This window comes from Buteo buteo, chromosome 12, assembly GCF_964188355.1.
Source record: "Buteo buteo chromosome 12, bButBut1.hap1.1, whole genome shotgun sequence".
Classification (NCBI taxonomy): Eukaryota; Metazoa; Chordata; class Aves; order Accipitriformes; family Accipitridae; genus Buteo; species Buteo buteo.
The window spans coordinates 18,873,132-18,896,230 of NC_134182.1; the positions used below are offsets into that span (position 1 = coordinate 18,873,132).

The window sequence follows — 23,099 nt, forward strand, 5'->3', positions numbered from 1 at the left end:
GCCCTGTCATCTGCTTGTAATATTACAAACTGATCTCTGTGGAAGTGGTATTTTTTGCCAGAATGATATTATTTATATGCAGCTGATTTTAGAGTAAGTAGGAGTGTAACACTGAGAACCACTAGAACTCAAAATTGGAAATTAATTCCTAGTCTTAACTTCCAGTTAGAAACTTTGCTCAGCTATCTTAACTTTTTCCAGGCCCTTTGCTCTTGTCCCATGACTCTTGGGGCCTATTTATTGCAACTACAGAGGCAAAACCCCTCAGGGGAGATAGTCCATATGCTAGTTCTTGAAATAAATGAAGATATTACCAGTGTGTCCAGTGTAACTCTTTTAGTGGTATAAAAGTATGATTAAAAAAAGGGGATGTTAGAATCACTTTTACGGTACTAACAAGAATTGCTGTCAGTTTGGCCTTAGAAATCAAGCCAGTTTTAGAGGAGGGGGGAAGAGACGCTGTGGAATGAAATGAGCAAATCAAGTTAAAAATGATTGATTTTGCCAGTTGTTGGGGACACTACAGAGCACTGAACATCGCAAAACAAGAGTTATTGTTAAAAAGCATTCAGGAGGCAAACAATTGTCATTCCCTGCTGATCAGAGCAGAACTAGTGGCATCTGGGCTAGAGGGTCAGAGCAAGCCGGGGCACAAGATGAAGGCTTACTCCCCATTCACAGAGGGCTGGCACAGGGCTGGCTGAGCATCGGGCAGCTCTTGTGTGAGACAGGGCCTGGGGTCAGCTAGCTCAGGAGGGCCACAGTTGCCAGAGCTCCAGGTGAATGTCACTGTCCTCCATCCCCATGGTCAGACACAGCTCAAGTGGCAAAGCTTACCCCAGGAATATGAGTGGTTTATGTGACAGACACAGCATACACCTTCATTAGTGGGACTCTTTTAGAACAACAGCTCAGTTCTGGAGACATCAAAATGTATCGTTCTGCAACTAGGAATTTACAGACACCACAGGCCGCATGGCTTATTTTTTCCCCTTTTCTCTGTCCCTTCCACTACTGCCCTTTATGAAAAACAGAAGTTAAATGAGAGAAAAATAGCTTTAATGAAACATTCAGGTTGAGAAATCAAAATCAGACACTCCAGCAACAGGAAGTTTCAAAAACAGTGTTTATAACAGCACACTGCTGAACTGTAGCACACTAGCTTTTCTTTTTCTTGAAGTTTTAAGCCATATTATAGCTTGTACCTTGATTCAACAGCTGGGCAGAAAGATAGTATGGTAGCATTAGTTTAACATGGCAGAATTTTCTAGGCATAGAAAAGTGAATTGAACTCAACTCCTGAACAACTTCCTGACTCCTGCAATCAGTGCTGCAACTTTTTTCTTTCCAGTAAACGCATCTGAATTGTTTCCCTGTGTAAGTATGCTTGAACTTGTTATTTTATTCTAGGGAGCTGGAGACAGTTTTGTGGGAGCACTGGCCTTCTACCTGGCTTACTATCCCAAGTTACCCATGGAGGAAATGATCAGGAAGTCTAACTGCATTGCATCAGTGAGCGTCCAGGCATCAGGGACACAATCTTCATATCCTTACCGGAAGGACTTGCCTCAGGACCTTTTCTAATTGACATTGTCTAGCTCAAAGTACTGATTTTATCTTACCCCAGACACCATTAATCACCTGACTGCACAAAGGTTCTCCTCTGCTGACTGGAAAGACCAGAGAAGTATCTTTACTTCTTATTTGAGGAATCCTCTTAGTTCCTGTTCTACAATGATAAAATGGGGTGGGGGTGGGGGGTCTTTCAAACACAGCACAGCAGGTCTCTCTGGCCCCTCACACAACCATTGGGCTTGTGGCCATCCCACACAATGCACTATACTGAACTACATGAAGTTTACAGCAAAACATCTGGAGGGTATTGGTCTCCTGGTAGTATTTTTTTATCAGAACTTCTGATGTGCAATGCCAGCACATGAAGCGGAGTGTTAGCTTTGAGATTGCAACTTCAGGCCTCGGCTGCAAACACTAAGGCCAGCGTTTGGCTCATAACAAAGCACCATACATCGAGCCCTGGCCCATCTATTCTTGCATGCTGCAGCACTGTGCTCTGTGGAAGGTCCCTCGAACTGGAAAGAGGACAAGAGTGCTACTGAGGTAGACTTTGAAAAGTGTTTCTAGCCATACTGCTCTAAACCTAGATGAGCTAATTAAAGATGAAAAACTTCCAAAACGATCAGAGAACTACTTTGGCTATCTACTTTCTCCATGCTTGACAAAAATCCAGGAGTGAAAAATCCATCCTACTTACCTGACTGAAAATAATTCAGCCCTTTTAGCCGTGGTCATAGCTTATCCAAAAGCTCATCTTATTTCACTAGGTTCCCCTTGCTTCTTCCTTTCCTGGGAAGGAGCTGGTACAACACTACCCCTCCAAGGAATGACACCAATTCATGGTCACTACTGTTGAATCTGTGGCTGGTAGGTTAGAAAAACTTGCAATCCTGCCATTGAATTCCTGCTGTGGAAAATGTTAATTTTTATTGCCTTATAAAACAATAGTTCCTTTGAAGATTACAGCCTCTTTCACAATGGAAAACACAGACAATGGGATTTGCTATTTAATTTTTTTAATTGAGTACTGTAAAAATAACTCAAAAGATAAATAAATGTTACTGTGATGATCTATGTCCAGACATTAAGAATCTTCTCTCTCTACATTGTTTTATTCACAATGGCCTTCAAATCACAGGAGACGGTGATCCCAGTTCATTTCCTCTCTTTGCAGCCCATGTTGCTTGATTTCTGAATCAGCGTTCACCCCGTCCTCCCCCCAAACCATCCTCTCCTAATGCATAAATCAAGTCCAGTCATTGTTCAGATAGAGCGGATTTTTCTCTTCTCCGTGAAGAGGACACGTTGTTTTGCTGTAGGGAAAAAAAGGATCTGTTAAGAAGCCCAAAGTGTTAAGATGCAATTCAAGGAGCCTACATCCCTTTCTCCTGGCTGCCTTCGCTGCTTAAGTGAGTGTGGAGCAACTGACTGGCACAGCGCTGCTGTTAATCAACTCTTGAAGGAGTTTAGTAGTGCTTTCACTTTACCATACGTAATTTTTCGTTCCTAAGAGGTCCATTTACCTCTGTGAAAGTAAGTGTCAGGATCTGAGTGGCTGAAAACATTCAACAGCTGCTCTGTGTGACTGTTCTGAGTCACAGCTGCTCAATGTACGGACAAAAATAGCTTCTTACTGCTTTCTACTACTCTTCAAATTCAGAGCCCAAACAACTACAGATCATGAACTGGATCTACTTGGTCTCACAGACTGACTGAAAAAGTTAACTAAGTCTCCTGCAGATCTCTCAATGAGACACAAATTAACCCTGCATCCAATGCCTGATGCAGGTGCTAGCAAAGTCAGTTCAGCTATAGGTTAAGCATAGCCAATGCATTACTGAAAAAAAAAAAAAAATATCAAAGCTTTACAATGTTTTTGAAAAGCACCATTGTTCCAATTGAACTTCACTATATGAATTCCTTTGAAAGCTACTCAACAGCAATCCACACACTTAACAAAATCTCTTCTTCCACATAAAAGTTTCACTTTAAGAAATACTGCAACTTCGTAACACATTCTGTTGCTGCAGTTAGGAGGTAGTGAAACTTGGGCACTACTGCCACTACTTCACTAAAAAGCTTCATTCTGTGGAGGTCCCAGGTTTTTGAGAAGTACAAAACATAAGGTGAAAATGCAAGCCAAGTGAAAATGCTTCCTAACATATTCCTGATGTGAGTTGGTATCTAGACTCAAATTTACTTCCCTTCACACATGCAGCACTTTCTCACATCAATTCCTCACTTGTGTTCTACTACAGGCTACAAAGATCAGAGTTTTTTTCTTAATTACTTCCAATTTTGTACTTCAACAACCTACTACATGTTCTGCAACAGAAGCGCTACTTAGACTAAGCTCTCCACTCTCTTCACATTTCCTACAAGTTGTGAAGCTTCTGGAGGATCACTTTGCACAATGGTTCGATGCAGTAATTTAAACTTTTCTTACTCAAGAAAATAATCCCAGCGATCTCCAATTCTCCTTCTGTATGGAATTCAGAAGGAGAGACACAACCTCTGTCAGCAATCTCTCATCTCTTTGATGAGAGCATACCGCTTCTCTGGTGGTTTCTCTCACCTGCCATAAAGCTCCTGGACTGTTAGATCTGAGTATGAAAAGGTTAGTCATCTAACAAGAACATAAAATTATAAGGAAAAATAAGCTTAAACCACATAACTACTGGCCATGCATTATGTTATCTACTTAGAGCTGCTTAATACATTTCTTTATTCTATAGATTTAAATAAGCCTTTTTTGCACTAACTCTGCCATGCTATTTCTAGCATAGTCTCATTTAAATGGTCTTGTTTAATTTCTAAGTTTCCCCAAATTAAGCTTTTTAACGTTAAATTAAACTTTTTAATGTTAACTGCAGACTGGTTCCTCCCCCAGAAACCTGAGCTCCTAGTCACCATTCAAAAAGCTTGGTAAGCAAAAGGCAGCTTGGCAAGTGCTATAACCCCCCAACATATCAGATTCTTAAACTGAGAAAATCTGCAAGGACCAGAGGAACATAAAAGAACCCACAAACTGTCATCTGGAGAGCAGTATCATTTGTGGGAGAAGAACAACTTGGTTTTATTTCTTTAAAAGAAAAAGTCCATTTTGTAAGTGATGGTTAAAATGTATTGTCTAGAGCACCAATGGCAGCTTAACAGAACATTTCTATTGATGCATTCTTCTTGGCTGCTTGTTGGAGGTAGCGCAGTCTAGCAAACCACACAAAGAAACAGAATGAAAGAACTCCTGTGTCACTTTGCTTTGCCACTGACATGTGGCATGGCTGTCATCAAAGACTCTGATATGTCAGGCAAGTCATTACTTTGTTTCACTGCCACAATCTGTAAAATGAGGGTAACGTTTACTTCCCACTAGAATGTCATGAAGAACAGCAACTGTACAGTCATCTGAGTATGAAACATGTTATGACATATTCTGCTTAGATGGGAAAAATCCTGTTATATTCAAATCTTTTGCCCCACACAGAGAAGCTTATACAAAGCAGGCTAATTTCTTCCCCAAGCTCTTACCGATGGGATCGTATCTCAGCAGGACCAATTTTTCTTGCAGTCGGAGTCTCCTGATGTTGAAACAGTAGCCTGTCTCAGCTGCACTTTTCATCCTCACCAGAATGTATCTAAAGTCACAAGGAATGTCTCTGTATCAGTGCACAGGCACACAGCAATGGCCCACCACAGGTCTGCCAGGGCATGGTCAAACGGACAAGCTTTTAGCATGAGCAATTTGGCACAATCACATAAGATACTTCATTCAACTTTATGGATATTCTGGATGGGAGCATCAACACTATGTGCTAAACTTATAACACAGACAAGGAGCCCACTATAAACCATAAGCTACAGCATCAAGTTTAAGTAAATAACTCCTGAACAGAATACAAGCCCAGAGGAAAAGAAACAGGAAAGAAAGAAAGGGGGAGGGGTAAAAAAAAAAAAATAATCAGCATACACTTGAGTCACTATTTAAAAGATAATGGCAAGAGAGGAAGGATGATGGTAGTTAAAGATGTTCAGGCTGTAGATGACAATGTATTGCAGACTATCACTTCCACATGCAGAGAGGAACTCGAGCAGATAGGATGGAACAAGAGGCATGCAAAACGAGAAGCAGGGCCCCTTGGCACCATCCATCCCACTAGAGATACAGGGCTTGACATTAACCCAGCCATGGGAACCCCCTTCCCCACTGGAAGGCTTTCGGTTTGTGGAGTGGACTGGCTGCGGTAGCTGTGGTATCCCTGGGAGCAGGGAAAGCCAGGAGACTGAGAAAGCCACCACCACCACACCCCCCGCCCCCCAGAAGTACACCAAGATCTGCGCAACCTCCCAGACACAGGGCATCTTCTGAAGTGTCAAAAGAAAGGTCAAACCCTTTAACCAGTCTGTAAATTATGTCCTTCTCTTCCATTGCAATAAAGAGATGGATACATCTCTGCACATGGGCATTCAATTAATTTTCCTGGATTTTCCTGCTTCTAATACCAAGTGGTCTGTCAAAATTAACCTTGAAGAGGTGTCCATTCTTCCTCACTTGTGCAGCTCTGACCAGTGTACTTCCTTGAGCTCTCCCTTTTCAGCTTTGCAATGAAATTTACTTTTCTGAGTTCAAAATAAACAGAAAAACACTAGATTCCTACAGACCAACTGACCAAGCATAGTCTAGGGATTACCCCCAGTTACTGTCCTCTCCTGTACATGACTGCAGGTGTGATGTGTATCACCAGTAACCACACAGACTCCTTCCCCTATACCTCACCCACTTCCTCAAATCCTCTATGCAGTTTCCTCTTTCTGGGGGAATCAGTGGTATCAGTATGACCAGGCCTTGAAATTCTTGTGCACCACATATTTGAGGCCAAGCCCTTTCAGAATAACATACCTTGTTCAAAAAACTTGCTGCTCAATGAAGAAACGTAACTAGGAGCAGAGGCAGAAAAGAACAGTGGAAAGCTATCAGGACACAGGGAGAAAACCCAAGGGGAACACAGAAGGATAAATAATACAAGGAGATAACATATTCCTGAAGTATACATGGGACCATAAAAAGAACAGAGAAAGGAACATTGGGGGGGGGGGGGGGGGATCACTACATTAACATTAGTAACACCATTTTTAAAAGCTATTTTTTCACCTCATGGAAACATCCTGCGTTGCTGTGTTTGTTTCTGCTAACAGGTAACAGCAGAACACTGAGATGTCAACCTGCTCTCTTCCCTGTCAGGTACATATTTGAGAAGCACTTTCTTAATTTCAAACCCTGACAATTACTCAGAAATCCTGTAACAGAAGAATCTTTTCAAACCCAGAAAGTGGTTGCTACTGGCTCTGTTGGGGGCTGATTCTTTAAAAAAAAAAAAAAAAAAAAAAATCAGAAAATGTACCAAAGGCCATAGTTTCTGAGGTTGTACAGTACCAAATGTAATACACTTGCACAAAATGCAATTGCTGAGAATCAGAAGACAGGATTGTATTCACATAAATGTATCAGTTTAGCCCCTTGGATTTGTCTAGCTGATTTTCTTACAAATAGCATTTTGGATGCAAGTCATTCTCTCCCCATGATCTTGTCTCCTTGCATCCACACTGTAAGACTCCTGCTGTGCTTAAAGTATATATTCCTTCCTTTCCAACCTTTAAAACACATCAGCTGTCTTTACAGGTCAAAGGACTGGGACTAATTTTCTTCCAGAGCACACTAACATCTCTTCTGAGCTGAACTACAGAGCAAATCAAGAAGCCCAGAGCACTGACTGTGCCCCATCCACTCCTCATGTATAAACATATGAACATGCTAAAATTGGGAAGCGTTCTGCACCCTGCCCATGAGAAACATTCACAGCACCTGCCCAAAGCCCAACCCACAAACAACAAAGACCCAACGCTGTACCTCAGCTTGCCCTCCTCAGCTAAAAAAGTATGAAAGGTAAACAAGAGGAAGATTATGTGGATAATTTATAGCCTCTCTTTAATCATAAAGCACAGAGGCGTGCTTCCCCTATGGAGGGCGCTTTGGATATTACAGCTCAGCTCAACACGACAGCCCATAGGACAACACCTGCATTCACTGCAATTTTAGAACAGAGGGGATTTTTCACACCATCCTGTACTTACCTGTGAAAAGACACACATGCAGAAGGACAGAAAGGACACAGCTAAACTCAAGGACTGCAGTTCTCTCAGGTATATTAAAAAATTCTAGAGAAGCCTAGTATTTTGTACAGTCACTTGAATCTACAGAGCGGTAGCAGAAATTAAAAATTGGTGAGGAAAACATCACTTACTTAGATTTGCTCTTGGCCACTGTTTTTTTGCAGCACGAAGAAGAGAAAAAAAGAAGAAACAGTTATCATTTTAACTTGTTTCCTTTATATGCAACATATAAAGATTAAGAGTTTTCCACTGCTTGCCTTTGCAATAGCCCCAGACAGACTGTGCAAAGAGATTTACTGTCACAAAAGAAACGTCCTTCCATCTACGTGCTCCCAGTTGCCTTTTTTCCACCATACAACCTTTATAAGTGTCTGTGCAAAAGCAGCACCCAGTGCAACAGACTGCACTTGTTGCAGCCTTCAGATGTTTCTAATATAAAGCTTCAAAGCTGAATCTGAGTTCACTAGACAAATACGCAGTTATGGCAGGTATGAACTAAGACTGCTGGTGAAAACTGCAGTCCCACTCTCCCCGGCTTGCTTATGCCCACCCCTGCTCTGGTTCCTGCCGAAGCGCCAACCCAAAGGTTTGCATGGCCATATGGTGAACCAGACCAGAGAGCTCTTCTCAGATGACACTAACTTTCTCACAAGGCTGGTTTCAGGTCCCCTGATCTAACCCACCACATAGCAAGAAACGGGCAGAATTATTTTTTTCTGTCAGCTCAGTGGATTTAAAGTAATCATAAAACTACAGCATAAATTCAATAAAAAAACCCACCCACCAACATGTAAAAAATTGCTTATCTATATTCTGTTTGTGCAATTCTTGTTTAGGCCATCACAAGCTTCTGGCCAACCTCCTCTTGCACCTTTACTTCACCACACCCCAAGCTTATCCAGATACCACGAAGGACACACTTCTCGCCACACACTCTCCCCGCCACCACCCCGCTCCCACTCGCAACTTCCCCTTTTTCCACTCGAGCTGAAGCTTCTTAACCTCACTGGGGAGGGCTTGCAAGTTCCCCTTCCCTTGAGCTTCCCCCCCTCCCGGTCCCTGCCGCAGGGGCCTAGCCCTCTCCCACCAGCCCTTCTCTTCGTCACCCCCACAGAAGCCACCCTCCCCGGACGACAGCCCCAGCCCTGCCCGGGGGAGGAAGGGAGCCGCTGGCTCCATCTCCTCAGGAGAATCAGGAAGGCGGCTGACGGGCTGACCCAAGGGCTGGGAACCGGCCACTTCCCGCCCCGGCCTCGCGCCCTCCAACGGCTGCCTCACCCCACCCCCACCCCTCCCGCACGAGGCGGCGCGGAGCACGCCGGAAGGTGTAGTTGCGGCGCGGCGCCGCTGCCTGCTGGGAGGCGCAGGTCCCGCGGCAAAAGGAGGCGAAGGGCAGGGCAGGTCGCGCCGCCACCGCCTGGGCCCGGGCCCCCGCCCACCTCCAAAGCCACTCCCGTGCCTTCCACCGCCCCCCCCCCCCCCAGCCCCGCTCCTCTCTGCGCCACTCACAAGCCGCCGCCGTTAGAAACATAACGCCGGTATCCCCCTGAGCCGCCCCGGCGAGCCCCCCGCCACCACTTCCGGGCCGCCAGGCAGAAGCGCTTCCGGCACGCGGGGAAGGGTTGGGGCGGGGCCGTGGCCGTTGCCTCCCCGCCTGGCGGGGCGCGCTCAGGCTACGACCCCGGCCCCGCCCCCTGCGAGCGCGAGGCGGGGCTAGTGGGGGGCGGGGTTACTGTGGGGAGGGGTTAATGTGGGGCGGGGTTAGTGTGGGGGCCGGGTTAGTGTGTGGGCGGGGCGCGGCGGCCGTTACCGGCTGCCGGGGGCAGAGGGCAGGCGGCGGGCCGGGGATGGCAGCTCGGGCCGGCCGAGTGGCAGCCGCTGCGCTGGGGTGGCTGACGGCAGCAGGGCCAGTGCAGAGGGGGGCCTGTCCGGCTCTGAGAGCCCCACAGCTGCCGTGGGCTTGAGGGTGGGCCGGCAGCCTCCGGCCGGGGGCACATCTGGGTCCTGCTCCGCAGCGGTCTCATCCTTCGGCCCATCTGCTAACCTCTGCCTGTGTTCGTTCCCTTCTGTATTAAAAAAAGGGGTACTGCTGTGGTGTCAGAGTCCCCACGGCATTAGGCAGCTAAACCTATCAGTATTTATGAGCTATGCTGCAAAAATGATCGGCAGAGAGGCTCGAGGGGGGCGCCAAGGCAAGTTTTCATGTTCTTCTGACCAGTTAGGTAATGAAGTGTAAGTTCTTACCCTCTAAAGAATTCACAGAAGGTCCGCAGCTTACTTCTCCCTCTCTCACCATCTGGGTAAACTGTTAATGATGGAATTCAAGTGCTTGAATATTTAGCAATTACTAAGGCAATCAAAATGTCAGCTTGACATATTTAGATGGAAAGCAAGACTTAGAGTCTGTAATAACGTGCAGTTAATTTGATATTCTATAGCATGAAAACAAATGGCTGACCCTATGAAAGACTGGAGCAAGATGACATCTCAAGGAAAGCAGTGCTGCTTGTGTCAAGTGTTCACTTGATAGGATGTTGTACCTTGTTTCAATTCCGTTATTTCCAAATACTTCTTTTTAATGATACAACATTCCAATCTTTACTATTTGGCCTTCAGAAGTATAAATCTAGTACTTACATAATCTGCCCATGAATATCAGAGTGAGAACTTGAAAACATTCAGGATGATAAAATGTGAGTGCTGTAAGAATTCTTCTCTTTGATCTGCGTTACTGCCTCTGTCACAGCACGGACTGAAATGGAATGGGATTGCCAATCTCCTGACTTCACTGCCAGGAATATAAATCAACATTGAAGATGATTTTTAAATTAAATTACAAGTTAAACATTTGTACAAACACATCATCAAATAGAGGCTATACTGCCTCTTTTTAAACCTCTTCCCTGCTGGCAAAAAGAAAACTGTTCCAGTGACATTTTCTCTGCTCGGCTGTGACAAGGGCTGCATAAATATAGACACTGTGGATTAGAATAGACTTCAGCAATCTTCGACTTCCTTTCTAGCAGCCTCTTTGCAGACAGTTTTCCATAGGTATGGGTGAAAAACAGGGAGTCTAAAACTGGTACGTGTGGCAAGGTGGTGACAGTATAGCACGACCCTGATGGCAGTAGTCATAGCTAACCTTGGGGAAAAGGCAATCTGGCTGGAGGTAAGGAGAGAGAGTCAGGATTTCTGCGACCCCGATAGAGATTTGCTGCATGGGCTAGGGTAAGTAGTGCACTTTGAGATCTTCAATGACATGTGCAATGCAAATGCAGATTTTCCCCTCCAACTTTGCTTAGAGAAAGCAAGGAGTGTGATGAACTGTAATGCCAGCCTAGATAATTCTGATGCTTGCTTACAGAGAAGTCACTTATGTCTCCAGTGGAGAAGCTGCTGGTGCCAAACTGATCAGTGTCATTCAGAATCAAACACAGGGTGGGTTTTTCTTCAGCTAGAAAAACAACAATTTTTCATCTTATAATCTGACTGACTCTTTCCATTTTTATGCTTTACATTCTAGGCCAAGCCCTCTTTTACCTCAAGAAAATGAGGAGATGGCTGCTGCTTGCCAAGACAGTGTGGTCAGGTTGCTGGCACACACTGGGCAGGCAAGGGGCTTGTGTCCAAGGTTGGCAGGGGTGATGCTTTTTCAAGGATGCATGGTGCTTCAAGTCAGTCATCACTCGTAAAAGTTGCACGAAAAGAGAGAGGGGCAGCAGATGAAACATTTACAAGGTAAATATTCTCTTGGCACTGTATTTTCTACATGAGTTTCTGTATGTCGATTAACGCATACAAAAACCCAGTGCTGGAAACAAGAGAGTAACGCTCTAAAGCCTGGGAAAAGCTCCACAAGTCCTTCTTGGTTTCCCACAAAAAAACAGGCAAACAGCTAACTAAGCCAAAAAATGTACACAGCTCAGTTCTAAAACAGCCAGGCTATTTTCTCCTCTCTTCTTGCTTTCCCTTTCTCAGTGTGTTACGACTTCGCAGGGTTCTTGCTGTCCACAGTGTTAAACAAACACTCATGGGCACTATTGTGTAAATCACTCATCCCAGATAACAGATGGATTTTTACATTCTTTCTGCATATCTGAATCCATTATCCCAAGAAGGACCAGAAGAAAGTGGGCATTAGCTTAATGCAGCTCTGAAAGAGGAACTGTCCAGGTCAGGAGAGCAGGAATGATGGAAAGAGCCATCTAAATTGCTAAATCACTTTGAGCCAGTGACCAAATCCATTTCAGCTGCTGGCCTGTTTGAAGTGAGCTGGTGACGGCCTTTAGCCCAGTTCTTAGGGGTGTCCATGGCACAGTATCAATTTATTTGCTGGCAACCTTGTTAGAAAAGCCAGAAAAGTGATGGGCTTGGACAGTTCCCTTCTTACCTCCAGAGCTTAGTTTCTCCAGATCAGGTATGGGGCACTCTGGTGTGGTAGGCTGGGGCACGGGTCCATTTTCGGGGCTTTACCTGTTCCCTGCTTATTCACTCCAAAGCATTGGCCTCTGGATCTGTTCCTGGAGCTCCTTTCCCCAGCACTGATATCATTCGTATGTACGAGGGGAAGAACAAAGACAGCACTCGCCTGTTTTCTTGTGTGATTTTTCAATACCCATTTTCCAATCCCAACATCCAAAGTAACAACATCCTTTCAAACCACCCCCTCTTGAAATGCCACAGTAGTCAAACAGCTGCAAATCAAAACACCTTGTAAACAAGTGACTGAAATCCCGTGGGATGCCTGAGGGCTTGGGCATGTCTCAGAGTGATTATAGTTCCTGCTATACAAATTGGAGTCCTTGTAGCACAGTTTGTGCCAACTCCAAGCTCTTGCTTTTTATTTTTAGTCCTGTTTGTTGAGGGGTTCTCATGATAAAAAGAATGACATTCAGTATCAGTGATACACAGATAAAATTAGATAGTAGCCGGAAGTGATCGTGCAACTAATCCTCCCCACTGAGACTTCTTCCACAGGGTTTTGGATCCTGTGGGCCTCAAGGATAGCTTTTCTCTTGGTGAATTTCACTTCCCATAAGCAGGCACCGGAAAAATTGGAATTGCATGGGATGTATGTGGTAAGTCTCATGCAGAGAAATTAATGTCATTGTCATTGCTTATGCCAACAGCTGGGACCATCTGGGACACTAAAGACAACATTGTCTAGATGTGTACAGCTGATCAAAGGTTGGTTTTAGCAAGACTCTAAACCTTCTTCCCCTTTGAGGGCAACAAAACAAGGCTTTTGCCTTCCATGCATGAGTTTTTGTACACAGAGCAGCTTAAGTTGTCAGCAGGGCTCAGTCCTGAGACTTTCTAGTTCCCCAGACATAAGTCACCCACACTGATGCTGAAGACATTATTCCTTTCTTTGGAAGAAGCAGCTGCCTACAAAGAGGATGGGATAGAAAGTGCATTAGATTACATCCTTAAAGCAGATCTTCTCTCAGGAGAACAGGATCAGTTCTTGTTTGTTTTGGCTTTTTTTTTCCCTTCTAAACTTTGGATTGCTTTCACTTTTACTACACTGTGAAATAGGAAAATACAAGAGGTTAACTGGTCGGCAAATGCTCTCTGTTGCTTAGAAACATGGAATGCAACCACACAGCGTACCTAGTGCACCATCAAAGGAAAGTGGAATTGGTGGCAGTGTAGCACAAAGGGATTTAGCTGTAGTATTATGGCAAAGAAAGAGTGTATCAAAAAGAAAGCTGTGAACCTGTAAGACCAGTTACTTTTAAGCAGGTTATGTAAAGGCAAAGGGAGAGGATACTTATGTAATGTGAACATGGTTCGACACAGATAGGGAATGGAATTTTTTCCTCCTATAGCTTATTGGAGGAGAATGGCTCAAATGCCTGGACATGGTTCATTTTATGTCAAAAACCTGCTTTAAAATGAATTGGTGTATCAATCCCATCACTTCTTGGCAAGGGAGGTATCTTCAGCCTTAAGCCAGAGTGATCAGCTCTAAGGGAAAAGAAAACAGGCAGGTTCGAGTATGGCAAGTAGATGTGGTCCTGCCCATTTTTTAATTCCAGGAAAAAAAAAAATTATTCTAGAGAACAAGAAAGATAGGGCTTTCTGCATCCCATGGCCTCCCTAAAGACTTTCTCACTTGGAGGAAGGCCATAGGGTTCAAAGTTGTGTCTCAAGTGCTGGTATGTAGTAGTATGTAGTATTGCCTTGATGTCATGCATCATTATAAACAAGTTATTATTTCATTCAGTATTTTGGGAAATGATGGGACTAGAACAATACATCCACAGCAGTTCCCTCCCTTATCCCAGCAGGCTCTTTAGTGAGCTACTTCTGAGCTGTACCTCACTGACAGCTGTCTGTCTATGTCTGGTAATAATGTGTCTCTGGGGAATTTGGAGTAGGAATATTGATGGATTTTATGAAGGGTGGAGAGCTGGGAAAGAGGAGAGGGACATAAATTTGCAGTGTCATGTGGTTTGATGGCTGCTTGATCTGAGAACCGCAGGCTGAGAAGGCCCCAGGGCTTCATTGCTGCAAGCAGTGAATGCATCATCACTCCTTTTTCTATGTGTTTGTGCTTCTGAAGCCAGTCAGTCATTTACACCTGAGGGGATAGCAGAAAAACAGAGCTAAGCAGGGTAGTGTTCCATTCATTGCTGTCTGCTTAGCTCACGTTTGAGCTAGACCTGGGATGAGTACTTAAAAAAAATAGGAATCATCATAAAGCAACAAGTACTAGAAATGAGGTTCAGCAAGAGCATATGTAGAAATCTGTTTTAAGTCTTAGGCTCTTGCATAACTGTCTCTGGCTAGTTCCCTAAACTTTTTTCATCTGCTGTAGTCTCCCTCGACCCATTTTACTTAAAAACATACAAGCAATTTGAAAGTCCTGATAATGCACAATGTGTATGCTGTGACCTTTGCATAGTCTCTGGCCTTGCCCTGTCACATCCCTGGATATGAAGAAATAGTCTCCCTCCTGTAGAGGCGAGGCAGTCTATTAGGTTAACAAGATAAGGACTACAGCAATATTTACAGGTGGCCTGTTGTAAGGGATTTGTTGATCAGTGAAAGTATATTTACACTCCAGTCACCTTTTAGCCCATGGTAAACTCTTCAGTGCTGTCAAACTACTAGATCAAATAATTTAAAGGTAGCTCAAGCTAGCTGGCTGGAAATATTCCTCATCTGACAAAGAACAAGCTATTTCCCCACATCATTAGATAGACAAAGATATTCTTGAACTGCCCACAAAACAAAGCTAGACTGAATCACATGTTTTTGCCAAAAGTTACCCTACCCAAAGGAACCAGAAAAAACATTCACCTTCCTTTTCTTTTGCCAGCTTTTACAGTATGGGCTCTAACTTCACCATTACAGGAAAAACTGCTCTTCCCAACTGTGAAGATCAATCAGAGACTAGGTCTTGCTCCCTAAGGGTAACTGATCCTGTAACTCTAGTCCAGTGCTTTGAGGGTACCTTGCTATCTAGTCTAACCTCAGTAAGTGTCCAAGGGGCAGAGCTGCCTAGAAATCATATATGTAAATATGATGAAGATGTGGTCCATAGCGCCTGACCTGAGATGAATTCCTGTCCAAACATTCTGCCTGTTCATATAAACCAGTCCATACTCCAGATGGAGCGGGCGAAGACTGGTGGGTTGATATTCCCGGCTCTGCCCTGCCCTAGCTTCTGATGACCTAGTTCTGGGTAACTGAAGATCTTACTGCTTCTGCGGTACAAAAATACTCTTTCATCATTTTGAAATCATGGTGGTCCCATTGAAGAGTACACATAATCCAATACTGACTGTAGCGACCTCATGCTTTTATGCAAAATGGTGGTCAGGGCATTTCATGCTAGCAATAAAACAGAGGGATTTACTGGAAAGGTATTAAATTTGGTTTTAAAGTGTCTGCAGAGCCAAATCAATTCCAAGGGTTTTCTGAGCTGCTGAACAACCAGAGGCAATCATTGCACTTCTCTATTGCCAGTTGCAGCCTTGTACCTCTTCTAGGCAGGGACTGTCTTCTACTCTGTATTTGTACAGCTGCTAGTTTTGCAGGGTGTCACCCCATCTGATCCTCTGAACCAGTATGATGGTATTTTGGTGAGCCTTCACTTGCAGGACAGTCAGCAAGTCACCTCCACAGCTGCCCTCCTGTTTGCAGTACCTGTGGGTGAAATACAGGCAAATGCATTTGAGTTGGACGTACATCTGATGCCAAGTGCATCTGGCAACTGCTCCAGCACTGCAGAGGACTGCCCCAGGATTTCTAGTTATATATAATTCAGCATCAGATTGGACCCAGTTGCTCCTGGTTAGAGATCTTTTTGCAATAACAAACTAAGATTACATGAAGAGCTTAAAAAAAGAATTTCACCCCTCCAGGGCTAAATTACTTCCACTTATATAGAACTGTCATATCTTTAAAGGGCAAACCCGAAAAGCTAACACTGCAAAATATAACTCTACAACTGAGATTATCTGCCTGCCCTCTCTAGGCAATCATGTCTCATATCTGTAGGGTCTTTCATAGCAAAAACCAAAGTTCAGGCTAAGTGAATGGAAGATTTATGTACAGAGTAGGAAACAACAGCTTGGGAGGAGGTGTATTTGAATGCTGGAGCCAGTTACAAAGACAAACCTCAAACACCATACGACTGCTTTTACATAGCATCTCACTCGTGTGGTAAAATCACTCCATGCTCACCCAGACTTTGCAAACTACTAGTCACCAACTGAGAAAGGCATGGTGACGTACATGTTACGGTAGCATCCAGCACTGTCAAACAATCCACTTCCATATGTAGCTCAGGATCCATTCCAGATATTTTATAACTGATTTTTTTTTTAATGAAATAACAATTGGAAAACAGGGAGAATAAAAACCCTCTGCACCAACTTACCTGTCCCACAGGAGGTCTCATGCTGATCAACTCACCTTTAGGTAATTTGTAGCATTCGCCGCATATCAAGGTGCCACGATTAGATCACTGATCAACCCCCAGACCAGGGAAAGAGACAGATAACACACACAGTGTGAGCGCCAACTTCCGCCTTTTATTGCGCAGTTAATTCCTTTTATAATAACAAGGGGAGGCAGGATTACAGGTACATCACAAGGCTGCGACTAACCCTCTAACTTTCCATGACATTGCGAGATCTTCCAAACGCCGAACCCTACATAATTTAATTAGGAGCAGAGTTACACAGGAACATGAAGGGGTCACACGTTCTCTACACTTTTCGTGAATATTGCCAGTCATATGATGAGAAAGCAGTCACACTTCACATAGTGGCTGTATTCAGCCTTGATTATATACCTGGATTAATAATTGAAGCACTTAACCCCAGGGGCAAATGGATTTCCCTGAAGAATACAGAAACTACAGAGGGCAGAGCTCAACATGTCAAATGTCAAGATGTGGAGCCTCTCATAGCCCTTTGTTCAAAAATTTTCCAGCAAAGAACATTTTACTCTCTTCAGAAGTATGGGGGACCCAGGCTTTATTGTCAATTTTCCTCTTACCCCCTTTCCAGTGACGGCACAGGATCAGAGTGGAAGGGAAGAAAGGAAAGATGAGGAAAGGAGTAAACATTTTTCACTTTTTTTTTCATTAAAAACAATGCAAGTAATTTACATAGGAAAGTCTATGGGTTCCAGATTTTCATCCAAAAATGGACAATTTCCTTTTTTTTTGTTTTTAAGTTCAGCTTATGGAAAATATCCCCTGTTGGGGGAGGGGGGTTGGTGGTTCTTTTTCCTTCTTTTTATGTGAATTCAGGACCCAGCACTGCATTGTCTTCAGAGAGCAGCACACTGAGACCAGTGACTAACGGGTACCTTGACAAGAATCCTAGCCCATTCTTCAGCCACAATACTATCTTACATCTCCAGCTGCTATAAATGCTTGGGTGGCTCTTCCCCAGGACTGGGCTCTGTATGGTTCCTCCCAGGAATGATATGAGAACAGACTTTCAGAGCAAATAGCTGAAAGGTCTCCTTCACTGAGAGAGTTAAAAAATCACTGCCTAGGTATCACTGACATCATGAGCTGTCAGACTCTTTGTAAGAGCCTAGATGACACACCCCTGAAATGCTGCTGTGACCGAATTCTGTCCTACTGCCAGCAAGTCCTCGGAGGTCTTGATTTTGGCCCTGCATGGAGATGCTCAGACAGAGCAGTGATGAATTCAGCTTATAAGGAGCTGTATGATTCCTTGGTCAAACACACTCAGCTATGAGTGGAAGCAAGAGACAGCAGATTGGTTAGTGGTCCTTCCTGAGTGCCAGGCTTTATGGACAGTACACCCTTATGTATCCAAGGGCTTTGGTAATACAAGAGTAAGCTTAGAAATAGGCCATTCATGTCTTCCCACTGCATATGTTCATATCACATGCAGCTATACCCCTTTCAATAAAATCCCAAGATTTAGAGAGCCTGAATTGCTGTAGGCCTCCTGGGTTCATTCAGTCAGATGCATTTATCATTTAACCTTTTTAAGCAAATCTACCAGTTGCCAATCTTGGCTTCATTTTCTCATTGTTAGAACTGCTGAGCAGAAAGGTCCAATTGTGTGAAATACAACAAAGAGCAAAGGCCGTTTGATTGATTCTGATTTTTTTTCTTGAGAAAGGGAACAGCCTGCAATTGGCGATGCAGTCCAGGATGGGTGGGGTGTGTAATCTTCCATAACTCTGCTGCAGTCTCAGGTTAACAGGGAGGATGGAGTAGCTGCCTGCTCTCTGTGTTCATTGCCATTGCTTGCTGCAAGATTGTCTCTGTTCCAGAAGGAGCCTGTAACTCACCAACTGATCAAGAGAAATTAGGTAGGAGTGGCTGAAGTTCTTGAGCAAAATTATGAATTTTCCAGTATGACTGTGGCTATCCAGAAATCCTGGGCACTGGAACAGCACACAGAGACCACCTTCCACTGTGTTTGCATCCAGGACTTCAGCCACTTTGGAAACATGTGCGATGTTTGGAAGCATGGCTCAGAGTTGTCACTGGGGTAATGCTGCACCTCCCCAGCCTCTGACTCTCCCACAGGAAATGACACCCATTCCCAATCAGGCTGAACGAAACAGTCCTGGCAATGGGTTGGTACCAGCAGCTGAACTGTTTTGAAAATCTAGACTAAAGTTCCCAAAACAAAATGGTAACCACCAAGGCCTAGATCTTCAGCTGCACGGCTTTCTTCTAAGCTCATTGGCGTACTTGAGAGGTTTCCCACTGATTTCAGTGAGTTTTGTGGAAGGAGTGGAGCTAAAACAAGGCATAAAGAGGTTGGGCTGAGGTCTTAACCTCATCCCATCCATACTTAGATATTTAAAGCCTCATCAACTGCTATAGTCAACTAGGGGAATGTGCCACTCCAGAGAGCAGATGAAATTGTATCTTTCCATTAGCTGTAGGTTGGCATGAGAACTACAGTTTAGGTCTTTCAGTTAAGTGCCTTACATTAGGCACTCCTCCTGTGTGATCTCGAGCAGTTCATTTTCTCTGTACCTCTTGGCAGCTCTGAGATAAGGCCAGTTAAATTTCCCTGTTTGTACCTCTTGGCAGGTCTAAGATAGGGACAGTTTTATCTCCCCATGTATAAAAAAGTTGGAGGTCTTTGAAAAGAAAGCTTTATAGAAGTACAAGGAATTATTATATATACTTCAGCAAAGCAACCCACTGTCAAAGGAATCCTCACCCCTGGACTTCTGTCTTCACCAGTCCCTCTCTTCTCTTCCAATACAACCACATTACCAACTGGCTGTCAGTTCTTGAGCATCCTAACCATTGTTCATTCATATTTATTTCAACTCCAACTAGTGTTCAGTCTAGAGGCTAAGAGCTTTCTCCAAAATTGGTTTCAAGTAGATACGCAAAGAAAGGCAGCTGGGCAGTGGGCCTATTTCCCTTCTAGCAGATTTTGTTATGATTTTAGATGTGAAATCTGCTGATGGGGTGGAGGCTGAACTGATTTTCTGAACTGCCTTGTTCACTGATATGAAAACCTCCTCTCTTAAAATGAATCAGAACAAACCCTTATGACATTATCCCATGATCCAAAGAATGACTTTGCATTTGGCCACAAGAAGAGAGGCTTTTTTTTTTTTTTTTTTAGCTATATGGAACTGGGAATGTTTCAGGCAGTGACTCTTTTTATTCAGCGAATGATACACAGTCATGACTGAAGGAACTTTTCATTTCCCTGTGAATTACCACATCAAGCAGCCTTGTCTAATCCCTGTTCTAGCCTTTAAAGTTGGGATGCTTTTAATTTTTTTAATTCTCTGCCAAAATCTGTTTTTAAAGTTGTTATTGCAGTAGCTGCCAGATATGTCTAAGGGAATAAGTGAGTGGGATTGCACAGGAATAGACTGAATCTCCCAGATGAGGCTCCTAAAGCACTGTGCAATCCTTAGTGAGTTAAACCTCACAAATCCTTCCTGAGTTAGTGTTAAGTTCCTTTTGCTGGTGGAAGGCAAAGAGAGATAGGCATGGCAAGGGGCAAAAGGCATCTGCAAAGAGGATTTTGCTCCCTGGAGAACAAAGGGAGTGAAGGTGTGTTTTGTAGGCAGTGAGTTACCCAAGGTGATGTCATCACTAGGAGTCTTTCCATTGATCTGCTTAGTCATTACAAACATCATAATTAGAGCTTGCTGAATAACATTCACGAATAGCGTATCGGTATGTTCAGCACCTTACCTTCTGCTATCAGTTTTGAGTAACTTGATCATTGGTTCAGAGATTACAAAGTGGGAAGGAGCCAATGGCATCATTAGTCTGAGCTCCTGCATACCATAGGCTGTAGGATCACACTGAATTGCTTTTTTTAAATTCTTTTTTCTTTTTTACATATTGTTAGCAAATGGAGAAATCCACCAGAAGCCTTACATAAACTGGTTAATTACTCTCACTTCTAAAAAATCATGTGGGTTTTTTTCCAGTCAGGATTTGTCCAATTTCAGTTCTCTATCATTGTATTATTTATTTGTCTGCCAGTTTCAATAGTGATCAAGTCAAGCCTTCACCTGGTCTTTCTTTGTTCAGGCAGATTAAGCTCCTGGAGTCTTTCACTGTAAGACATGCTTTCTAGTCCTTTAATCAGCTTAGTATCTCTTCTCTGTACTCTTTCCAATGTGTTATCATCTTCTGGAATTATTCACAAATAACCTTTTCATTAGTCAAGCCATTCTTCAGATGGTTGAATAATATTTGCCTGATGAAGTTACAGTAATCTTCCTATTGGTTGGTTATATTATTTGTGAGTTGTTAACATGAACAGCTGTACAGGTCTCTTCTCCTACAGCTCCAGTGGCCATAGAAGACATTTGCATGTGTTGTTAGTCCTTCTTCTGGACAAGCCACTATGCCATCTGACATCAATCCCAGCTGAGCCACAGTGAGACACCAACATGCTAGCATGTAAAAATGTTCCTGTGTCTCAGGATGGAAAGGGACATAAAAACCAGCCACTCTTGGGTTAGCTCAGCCTTTCTCCTTGTTTTCTGCAGATTGCCAGAATCCTTTGGTATGCAAGAAATTCTGAGAGAGAGTATTATTATACGTCAACAGTACTCCTGAACTGGGGAACTCCTGAAAGAAAGGCATGTTTATCACCCCAAGAAGCTTTTTAAGTGGCTGCTTCAACTGTTGCTAGTTACTGTATCTAGTGCTTCCTAACCTATCAATCCCAGTGATTTATGTTAATTACCAGGCTCCATGGTAAGTGATTGATATATTGGGGTATTTGTGAACAAACAGAAGGCTGGTGTGACTTCTGGGCAAAGATTCAACACCATAAAAGGCTATGCTCTCTTGAGAATGTCCTCACTTATTCTCAGCTACATTTGAAAGAGCTAGATGCCCACAAGAAAACTGTGTATATACAACAATTAACGCAAATTTTAGCTCAGCAGAGTATCAAGTCCCTTCTTAATTACACATTAACCTGACTCCCTTCTCCTCGGCTGCAGTGTTTTGCCATCATTTGCTGCAGTGAAACAGGCTGTGGAACTTCCCCTGTAGCTTTTTGTTAAAAAGCCACTTGTTCAATTTCATGTTTTAGGCTTCAGCTGAACTCTCCTTTCTTGCCAGTGCATGTTTCCATTGAACACACAGCTTGGTGAAGAAATATCCCCTTCCCTGTCCTGCAGCCTCCTCTGACCCTACTTCAGCCAGATAGGCAGCTGTGGTTGTGTTTGCTCTTCATCTGTTGGAAGCCATTGAGGTAGTACAGCCTAAACTCTCTTCTCTGCTATATGACACTCAAATCTCACCAACCTCTCCCCCTCCAAGTGAAAATCAGGGTGATGGGAAAGCTCACATCCTTGGCTTTCACTTTCTTTCTGCAGTTTTGGACCCCTGCAAGCAGGTCTCAGTGCCATCAGTATCGTAAAGAAAGAGCGTCTTTCTGCTACTTTCAGCTAGAACTTCAGAAAGCCACAGCCACCTCCAGGCTTTGATCATGAGCCAAAGCCAAAGCCAACCTCCTTTGTTCCCCAGGCCTTTTTAGTTTTGCTTTGACAGACACAAATGCTCTACTCTGTGCTTTCCCTCTTCTCTCTGTTCCCCCTTTTCACCCCCCCGTCCCACTCCCCAGACCTTGGCTGGGAGTCTGGAACCTTATAATCCCTGCGGGAGAAGGGGTGTATGAACTTCTGCTTCACAGATCACCAAGAAAATGCTGGACCAAGGGAAGTGGGCAGGCAGAGCCTAGGTGATTTGGCCCCAAATGTTAAGACAATGGGCTTTCCTGCTATTGTTTTCTGTCAGTCTGCCTCACTGCAGGAGGCAATGCATACTCTGTCCTGGTGGCTAAAAATGCCCAAGAGGGAAAGGGAAGGGCTATAGCAGACATCTGGGGCCAAAGAAGCAGCAATTTGTTAACCACGTGTAGCCACAAATGGAGTTTTGAGGGAGGGGACTGCAAATAGCAAACTATTTCCAGATGTTCAAAGGCAATTGAAACATACCACTTACTGAACCTGAGCTTGGAGACTTGGTAGAGGTGGGGCAGATGGCACTGAAGACCCAGGGAAGACGAGCTTCCACACTCCCCAAGGATTTCTTGTAAAAGATGCTCCCTCCCTCCCCTCTTCTGGCCTCTGGACTTCATGATCAGTGTCCTCAACTCTACTCTGCAGAAAGCTTTCATATAGACAAAAGCTGAAGAGAGCAAGGCAGAGGGCATGCAGAATTTCCCCGGAAGCTCTGTGGGAATAGTCTTTCTTGTATTGCTTTGCAGAAGGAAAATTCATCAGAGCAGCGAAAGTACAGGCTTTTTAATACGAAAATCTTGAGTCTGCCCATCCTCTGCCAGAGCCTGCTTCATGTGATGCTGAGCAAGTAGGGTACCTATTTAAATGTGTCC

At 43.9% G+C, this 23,099-nt stretch overlaps 2 protein-coding genes across 6 annotated transcripts in view; one reads left to right on the forward strand and one right to left on the reverse strand.

Moving 5' to 3' along the window:
- The window catches only part of RBKS (ribokinase), a 70,147-nt gene extending 67,498 nt beyond the window's left edge, over positions 1 to 2,649 (forward strand). For all 4 annotated transcript variants that reach the window (XM_075042889.1, XM_075042890.1, XM_075042892.1 and 1 more), the window contains one exon: positions 1,411 to 2,649. In XM_075042889.1, the coding sequence (XP_074898990.1) occupies positions 1,411 to 1,584 (174 nt within the window). In that variant the 3' untranslated portion in view covers positions 1,585 to 2,649. The remainder of the gene's footprint in view (positions 1 to 1,410) is intronic.
- Positions 2,575 to 9,403, reverse strand: MRPL33 (mitochondrial ribosomal protein L33). 2 transcript variants are annotated; one of them, XM_075042893.1, is made up of 4 exons: positions 9,253 to 9,403; positions 7,875 to 7,893; positions 5,104 to 5,210; positions 2,575 to 2,888 (listed from the first exon to the last, which is right to left on the reverse strand). In XM_075042893.1, the coding sequence occupies exons 1-4, from the start codon at positions 9,272 to 9,274 to the stop codon at positions 2,839 to 2,841; spliced, it is 198 nt and encodes a 65-aa protein (XP_074898994.1). In that variant the 5' UTR covers positions 9,275 to 9,403; the 3' UTR covers positions 2,575 to 2,838. The 2 variants fall into 2 exon arrangements, with proteins under 2 accessions (XP_074898994.1, XP_074898995.1); XM_075042894.1 differs by lacking the exon at positions 7,875 to 7,893 and having other exon boundaries at positions 5,104 to 5,229; positions 9,253 to 9,399.
- Positions 9,404 to 23,099: the final 13,696 nt, after the last annotated feature.